Raw genomic sequence first — 9219 nt, 5'->3', positions numbered from 1 at the left:
CGACCCAATATATATATATGTATATATATATATATATATATATATATATGTTTGCCACATTTGTTCATAGTTAACCTAGTTTCGGTGTCAACAACCCTTTTTTTAGTCGACAAGAAGAGAAGGCAAGCTCATATAGACTGAGGAATTGGGGGATCAGAGGAAGAGAAAGACCAACAACATGAACAGTGAAACAAAAGTAAACTCATCGATCGAAGAGCTGGATGGCTATACAGATCAAAACCCACAAGGTACACATCTAGATGAAAGAATGCCATCAGTAGCCAGCACTACTGATAAATAGGGTTTATCTGACTCTACCCCATCAGTAGCCAGTACTACAAATTTTAGAATATAAAATAAATATATACGTACTTATTAAGACCTGAATTTTAGGATTCATAGTTCATCTTAACCCATCAGTAGCCAGCACTTCAAATTCATCCTTGTCAGCGACGTAGTGATCTGAATAGCTCAATTTTTTTTTTTTTAAAGTTTATTAATGCCATCACGTACACCAACACCTTTTAGTTTCCTTTCTTGAATGTATAATACAGTGACTTGTTCTAATTCAAAAGCTCCTTTTCGAAATAAAGGACACACTGATTTGATCCTTTGCCATTAAATGATCTTGTTATTTGGTGATGATATTCTCGATATTGTTTTCCCAATATCCATAATGGTCCATTGTGAGTAAACATATGTAAATTTGAGAAGAAAATCTCTTATATTTTTGTACACGATCATAAGACCGCAAGACCTTCTATGCATATTATTTCGTAAAGTATTTTGCATCCCCTTGTTAGTTCCAAAGGAAAAGGAAAGAAGGAAAAACAGAGATTCTTAGGCTATATGCTTATATATGCACTCGAAATCTGGGAGAACATTCAACACCCGTACGTGCGTACATGTGTTAGTGTGCTTAGCCTCCTTTAGTCAATAATCATGAACACCACCATTCCACACCGTTCCGCAGGGGGAGTAGACTCCCCAACACATTTTCCTTAATTAGTTGTCTCTTTGATGATCATTATCTGCAGCCTGTTGATGGATTCTGGACCTGAGAAGCACAGAAAGCTCTTCGGAGATAATAATCTGAGGAGGCAGTGGAATATTTAAAGTTGCTGGGGATTGTTCCGGAGTTGAACATGAGAGATCGGTTGATCGGATTTTCAGCATGTCAACACCTCCATCACTGTTCATTATAACTGCATTGCTTGGCAGTCTGTCGGCATAGAATGCTTTGTTCTTTTTCAGATGCCTGTCGATAACAACAAAGGTAGCATGAAGACTTGTGGTTTGCTCAAGAACCACAAGCTTCAAGGGATGCCCCATAGCAACTTTCATGCAAGGAACCACCTGCACAAGACATCATACATATGAGATCATGATATGAAAAGGCATTTCTCTTGGTCAATTACAATTAATTAATTATCAAGTATTTGGTATTTATGTGTGAAAATTAATTTCGAACCCCTTTCTGGTCGCAGAGCTGGATGATCCCTCGAATCTTCTGAGACTTCTGGTCATTCTTCCATTCACCCCTACCCTTGAGTGCTGACCAATCTCCAAGATCAAATGTCCAGACGTCCAACCATGTCTTCAGTGACACTAGCCAGCACAAACGAAACGCAAAATTAATTTAAAGTCTGAATTAAAGTCATCATATTTTCATGTCTTTAAAATGTTAAGTTATCTATGTATAATATAGTATAACGATTGCGATTGACATGGAGTTCTATGATGAGAGACTAATTTTTGACACATGTACACAACTATATAAGCAATTATGGAACTAATTATTAGCTAATCATATTATATCGAAAGTTATAAAATAAAATGAATCCCTTAAACCATCTCTTCATATAATAAAATAATAAAATAAAACATTAATCGAGAAACTAAGAAAAAAAGTCTTAAACTAAAAACTTAGATCAAACTAGAAAAAAAGTCTTAAACTAAAAACTTAGATCAAACTTTTTTATGATATATTTATTTAATTATTATTGTTTTAGTTTAAAATATCATTTAGAAATTCATATTGTAAGCTTTATTTGAAGAGATATATTGATTTATTTATTTTTTATTAAAATGTAAAACTAGAAAAAAGACAAGGAAATTGTCTCAGTGATAAACATTTATTAATTAAAGTTTCTTTAATTATTTAAAAGTTCATTGATTGTATAATAATTCAATTATTTGTCAATTATTTGTTATTTACACCATTATTAATTTTCATTCAAACATTTTATTAACAATATTATAATATTATTTTAAAATTGAATATGGACGGATAATGTAGAATATGTACATATATTCTAAAATGTTTTTTTTTTTGTTTCTTCTTGTTATAATTTTCTTCCTTAACTCATTTAAACAAATATCAATTGATGACTATGCCAGTTTGGATTTAACAAGTGTAATGTAAAATATGTTTTGAGTTAATAAGAAAATAATTTAGATTGTTAATACTTTGTACAGAAACTTTAGAATTAAGTTCTATAGGCATATTTCATGCATATTGGATTTACTACCATTTTCATTTAAATACAATGAGAATAATATGAATAAGAATAATTATATAATTAGTATGATGTTTTGACAAAATTATTATACAAAATATTAGCATAATACATATTTTTATTTATAAGAACTTGGGTTTTTTATTGGATTTTATTTTTTACATGAACAATGAAGCAACTTAATAAAATTTAAAAATCAGTTTACAATAATTTATTACCTTAACTCAATTGGCAACAAGCAAGAAAAGCCACAAGATCACGATTTTAAATCGTACTTGTATTATTATTTTCAATAGGCAACATATTATCTATTTATTAAAAAAAAAAATTTCTTAACAACAATAAATAAATAAATAAAACATTGTCATGAATGTGGGCTAAGTGATGAGCATTACTCTTTTATGTTTCATTTGTTTTGATTTTTCTGGCTAGGAATTTTTTTTTATCAAGTTCACTTGCTCTTAAATTTTTCTTAAATACTATTATTTGTATTTGAAGTTTAATAATCTTCTCAATTACTATATATCTAATATAGAAATACTAATACTAAAAATAAATTGTTTATGAAAATCCAATTCAATTTTTTTCTTATTCTTAAAAAAATGTATAACATAATTTTATCATATCTTTCATAATTTTAGATTTCAATCACATAAACTATGGACATAATATTTTGATATTTATTTTAAATTGCTTTAACAATCATAAAATATTTGTGTTTTTTTAATATAAACACTGATTCTAATTTAAGACTTTTGTGTTTGCTAAGATCAATAAGAGATATATTAATAAGAAAATTTATTTTAATTGGAAAAAAATCAAACGACTAAATTCTCAAGTTTAATACCATTAATAAATAATTTCACATTTTATTTTCTGGATTTAATTTTTTTTAATCCACACAACATAGCGGGTATAAACTAATTAAAAGGGAGGTCATGAAGTTATAGAAAAAACATAAATATATATATATAACTCTATATAATTGAAGTTTGACTTTGATGATAAATAAAATTGATTATGAAATTAACAATAGATGATGAATTTATGTAATTTTAGAGTATACTTTTAATGAGTAGGAAATTGATAATAAATAGAGATGATAATCACCCGCCCAACAGACTAGCCTCCAACTAGGTTTTCTTTTTTCTTTCTAGACCTTAAAATATGTTTGGTTGACCAAGGTTCTTAGACAGGTCAAACATGAGAAAAACGCGGAAAATGAAACATATTTTACCTGAAAGAAATGGATGCGTATTTTTCGGCTACCGACCTTAAAACATTAAAAAACAACAATTTACTTTTCTGTCATGTTTCTTTCGTCTACTTACTCTAAGAAACTGTGTTTTTTTTTTTTGTGAATATATTATGTTAAAATAAAAAAAATTCTGACAAATAAAATTATTTTAATTTATTTTTAAACAAAAAAATCATCCACCACAATACTTTGGCATTCTTACAAATCGAAGTTAATATCTTCCCCTTGAGAAGGAAAGAAATGTAATTAGGTGATCTGGTTCCAAGCTGTAATGGGCAATTACTTTCGTCAAAAGAAATTGTCAGAGAGGTTGAGGGGCGGGGAATTCAACCTTAGGCCATTGACAGCCTGGTAGCGTGTGTTAATTGGCATACATAAAATCATTACACAGATCAAAATAGAATGTGATAAACAAGAGAAACAAATAAAAGACTTACATGGAAGAGGGATCCACGGCATGACCCCAAGAAGGGTGATAGTGTAGCCAGTGCCGGTGACATGGTTAAGCGCCCACAGGAAGGGCTTCCAGGAGAACCCTCTCAAGGCATCCATCACAACCACTACATGGGTTGAACTGGGTGATCCCCTGGGTACCAAAACGTCAGCCAAAGAAGAGCCGGCGTTGCGAATGCTTTGGGGTTGGGGTGGCGATGCGTCCCTGTCCCTCTCCTCCTCTCCACCTCCAATACAAACAATCATTTCCCACCTCTATAGATCTAGTTCAAGTCCGTATATATGTCTAAAATCTATCTTTTCAAGGAGTCAAAAAAGTTGAGAAACCAGAAAGGGAGGAGCCCTTGTTGAAGTGAAGGGGGGGAGGGAAATGGAGATTGGAGTGAGGGAGCAGACGCGGCGCACAAATTGAAGTGAAGAAGAGGGGGGAAAGGGAAATGTAGTCCCGTGTTGCCTATAAATGGGAGGAGCCTAGCCAATCTTATCGGAAGTATCAAAAACAAATGAGATAAGAAAACGGAACATAGTAAGATATCATCGAGGAAAAAGGATTGATACGCGGTGAAATATATGATACAAGAAACAAGCCGGCTAAGAGTTCAGGGTCATCCAGCATCAATGCCACTAGCGACTGGTAAATAGAAATACTGGTGGCAAGAATTTGCCAAAATAGCATAGTCCTTTGAACCAAAAGCTATGACAAAACAACTTATGTGTCAAAAACAAAAACAAGAAAAAAAAAGTTGGACAAAGGATAACTTGTGTGAAACAAAGCACATGGTTCCAAACTTAAGTACACCTGCGAAAGAACACTGAATAACAAAATGGTAGATACAGTACATGTTGCATACCGGACACAACAAGGAATTTAGACACGACGAATCTTAAAATCTACAGAAACATACAATCCATCCATATGGTATAGTTGTCCAGATAAGTGAGCTTCCCAAACAGACTAAAGCTCAAAATAAATAATCTTGCATGCGTAATTTCCCACTCTTTATTTACGAGCATCGGTATGATAATTTCAATGGGGCTGCCTTGAACACGCATGAATGAAGAGCTCAGGAGGATGCTGAAGGACTGGAAGTAGATGGATTAAATGCAACCTGCTCGGCACAGGTTAGGTATTCATGGGGCCCAGCATCCTCTCTATTCAAACCCAGCAAGTCAAGGTAATATAGATAATGGGAGATGAAGTTGTTCATGGCATCTATATCACCCTGGCCGCAAACTTGATCCCCATAGAGAACATTCATTGTCGTGCCAAAACCAGGAACCCGCTTAGCAAGGGTATCATTCTTGGTGGGCTTCCATTTGCCAAGAAAGGCTTCATGGGCTGAAGGCTGTGATTTCTTTATCGGGGTCACCCACCTCCACATTGCAGCCTTGAAGGCAAGGGTGGCATTCTGTTCTATGTACTCAGGATGGTTCAACAAATCCTCCTTCAGAGCTTCTCCAGCAGCTCCATAGTTATAGTTCCTATGGTTACAGTAGCAGCATAAAAATGATCTGAATTCTCTTGGATGTTAAGTTCTAACATTGCAGCAAAACAATTTTTCTATGGGCTTTCCACATTTTTAAAAGCAAAGAGGGAATAAAAAATATAGCTTCTGTTTGATATTACATCTAACTAGATCTACCAATGCAAGTGACAGACTTAACTTGTACACATTTAAACATTATTCCAATAATTTTATCTCCATGGAAAGAAAATAAATATGTTGGTACATTTATGAGATAGAATAGGAGTGTCAAAAGATTAGACAAATAAAAAAGCAAATGATCATTAAATTGTAGACAAAAAGGAAGATAACATACCAGAAGATTGGTATGGCACCTCGGCCATAGTATTCAGCTCCAGGAGTACAAGGATAGGTGTATTTGTAAAAATCATCACAGTATGACTGGCTAGGACTCATTTCCTTGTTGTAGCAAAGACCCCAGGCCAATGGTCCTCCAGTAGCGACTCCATAACCACCTAAAGTTACCATCACTATCAATTATGTATGCAGAACACCTTCAACCGCTATGACTTCTGTAAACTTCACTATAACATGATTCATACAGACTTCTATTAAAAAAATAAAAATCAACACATCCTATCCAGCGCAAGTAATTAACAAAGATTTCGAAATTCGGTCACCCAGGAAGATTTAATCACAAAAAATACACAGTTTTATTTTACTTTTAGTACTCGATCCGATAGATTTAATTTAACAGAAGAAAAAAAAACAATTATAGGGTTAAGAATGCATTAAATCAATTAATTAAAAAAGAAAAACGAATACTAACAGGAGGTTTTGCAGCCAACGTGAGCAAGGAAAGCAGCAAGCTCCTTCATCTGCGTAGCCTTGCCACCGGTGGTACAAAACCCAAGATGCTGAAAACTGGTGGAAGCAAGAATGAATGACCGGTAATCCCAGAATCCAACAGCGTGTGCCACAGGAGAATTCCTATTCGAAAACAGGTTCTCAAACTGGTAAGGCTGGAAGAAATCAGAAATTGTTTGATTACAACAGTACTCGGACCAGTCTAAGCACTCCCATCCTCTTTTACACAATTTCTTTCCTTTCACAGTCTTCACTATTGTCTTCTCCGATTCATCTCCGTTCACAACAAGTGCTAAATTAACCAAAGCAAGAGCAAGAATGATCCAGATGGAAATCTTCATCATCTCCGTAATTTTCTCCCAGTATACACCCTAAACATTGAATCAGGAAGAGACCCAGATCATTAAAATGGAGAAAGAAGCATCGGAAATTGAGAGAAATGGAAGATCTGAACTTACCGGAGAGAATGTGGAGCTTCAGTTGAAGGGGAAACGAATATTGAGAGAGAGAGAGAGAGAGAGAGAGACCGACAGACCAAACTAAAAAGAACTGGAGAGTGTTAGATCGGATGTCTTTTTCGGCTACCGTAAGCCCAGTAGTGATTAAAGGGCGGACAAGTTTGGGAGTGATCAACGGTAAGGATTCGCTGGATGGGGGAATAAGTGTAGGTTGTTTATGCAATAACAGGCTGGATTTGAAAGAATAGAAGCTGACCCCACCTCACTCCACCGACAACTAAAACTGCAAGCTGCAAGAAATGGAGTTGGACTTTTTTTTTAATAAAGAAAAGAAACGTTTAGATTTTACAGCAGTCCCTGTAGTTTTTGCTGGTTGGCAATTAGGTCAACGATGGCAAATTTCTTGAGAAAAGAAAAACAAAGAGACAATGATAATATTTATTGAGATATTAATTATTAGGTGAACTTTGTTTATTTTCCGTTTCAGGAAACAAAATCGTTTTATTCTTCTTTTTTTTCCTTTTCTTGAAGTAATTTTTTACAAAGTTTTCATGTAAATATAGATGGTAAATATTTTTTATGGAAGACAGGTCATTTTTAAATTTATGGAACACACATTTAAGCACTCATCAATTGAAACATGATATATGTAATAATTAAATATAAAAACTTTATTTGCAAATCATTTTTTATATAATTATGTTTATTGATGTGGTTAAATAAAATGATGTGTTCTGATTTATTTATATCAAATAATATATTCGATTCACCTAATATTTTTTATATAAAAAAATCTTCACTTGGAAGACTCATTTCTTTTTCTTCTTCTTTTCAAATTAAAAATGTATTTAACCACAAGTCTAATTAACCAATTGCCATTCTTAAAATAATAGGGGGTGGGTCATAACTATTATTAGAGGGTTTTTAAAAAAATTAAATTAATTTTTTATTAAAAATCAATTATATATTTTTATATTTTAAATTGTTTTAATACACTAATTTTAAAAATAATTTTAAAAAATTAAAAAAAATATTATTTTAATATATTTTAATATAAAAAATAACTTCAATTACACTCCATACAAACACATTTCCACTAAAATTGGTGCATAGCATGATAAAAGTTAAGAACAGATAGATACAAAATACAGTAAACTCTAGACGTGGTCGAGGTGGTTAGGACCTAGAAAGAAGCATTCAATAATTGAAGGACTTGTTTTGAATAAGATAAAAGTTTGAAGGACTGGTGATGCAATAAAGAAACATTAGTTTTGAATAAGATAAAAGTTTGAAGGACTAGTGATGCAATAAAGCAACATTAACGTATCAGACATAATTATCATTTAGTAATTGATCATGCAAAACGATAAATACTACCGAATTGTAAAATCGACTCCACACCAACAAGTTGAGATGGAACATGTAAACAACTATATAGTCTCCCACTCCCAACCTTAATTTAGTTCCAAATGCATGTCTTAATTGTTACATTTTCAATCGAGTTCAAATTATTTTCTTTTATCCATTTTATCTTAAAATAATTGATATTATATAATGCCACCTTTCTATCCACATTCTTTACCAATTAACTCCTCCTAGAGAGTTCTAAAACAAAGCCCTAATTTAGATTTAAGCTCCACATGCCCTAGGAGCAGGGGAGTTCTTGATATCTTGCGTTATTGTTATTTGTTTGCTAGCTTATGGGAGCATATTCTATAGCCCTTTGAAGAGGAATTAGCTAGCACCTGAAAAATCATGTGTAATTTATGCAAAATGTGTTATTTATTGCTAACTAACAATATATGATAAGATAGCATTGCTTAATATCAATTACATCTAAGCCAAATTGATAAATTATTTAAAAAAAAATATTACTCGATTGATAAAATAATCATACATTTTGGACTAAATTAAGTTTAAAAAACAAGAAATTATAGGCATAGAACCTCCTTGCGTGTTCCGTGGGCTAGAGAGGAGAAATAACTGTTATAATTCGAAATCTTGTAATCTATTCAATACAAAATTTAGGTTTTGGGTTTATAAAAATTTACCAACTTACAATTTTTTAGATTAATTTTTTAGTCACACACCATTAATTCTCATTAATTATGTTGATGTTTTATATTAAATTATATATATTGGATAATTTCTAATAAAATCTTAACTTAAACTTTGAGTGAATCCCATAATTAAATTAA

At 32.3% G+C, this 9219-nt stretch overlaps 1 protein-coding gene across 1 annotated transcript; it reads right to left on the bottom strand.

The window, feature by feature from the left end:
- Nucleotides 1-4959: 4959 nt before the first annotated feature.
- On the bottom strand, nucleotides 4960-7143 carry LOC105112193 (chitinase-like protein 1). Its single transcript, XM_011007797.1, has 4 exons — nucleotides 7022-7143; nucleotides 6526-6934; nucleotides 6052-6211; nucleotides 4960-5712 (listed from the first exon to the last, which is right to left on the bottom strand). The coding sequence occupies exons 2-4, from the start codon at nucleotides 6905-6907 to the stop codon at nucleotides 5295-5297; spliced, it is 960 nt and encodes a 319-aa protein (XP_011006099.1). The 5' UTR covers nucleotides 6908-6934; nucleotides 7022-7143; the 3' UTR covers nucleotides 4960-5294.
- Nucleotides 7144-9219: the final 2076 nt, after the last annotated feature.

This window comes from Populus euphratica, unplaced genomic scaffold (assembly GCF_000495115.2).
Source record: "Populus euphratica unplaced genomic scaffold, PopEup_1.0 scaffold587.1, whole genome shotgun sequence".
NCBI lineage: Eukaryota > Viridiplantae > Streptophyta > Magnoliopsida > Malpighiales > Salicaceae > Populus > Populus euphratica.
Note: the sequence above shows the minus strand (reverse complement) of the source record. Positions and strands in the feature narration are given on the sequence as shown.

What these genes read in the sequence shown, in the direction of transcription:
- LOC105112193 (XM_011007797.1), bottom strand. Translation starts at nt 6,907, where the DNA reads ATGATGAAGATTTCCATCTGGATCATTCTTGCTCTTGCTTTGGTTAAT. An exon ending in CGTTGGCTGCAAAACCTCCT is followed by an intron (nt 6,212 to 6,525) that starts GTTAGTATTCGT and finishes TGGTAACTTTAG; the next exon opens with GTGGTTATGGAGTCGCTACT. An exon ending in GGTGCCATACCAATCTTCTG is followed by an intron (nt 5,713 to 6,051) that starts GTATGTTATCTT and finishes CTGTAACCATAG; the next exon opens with GAACTATAACTATGGAGCTG.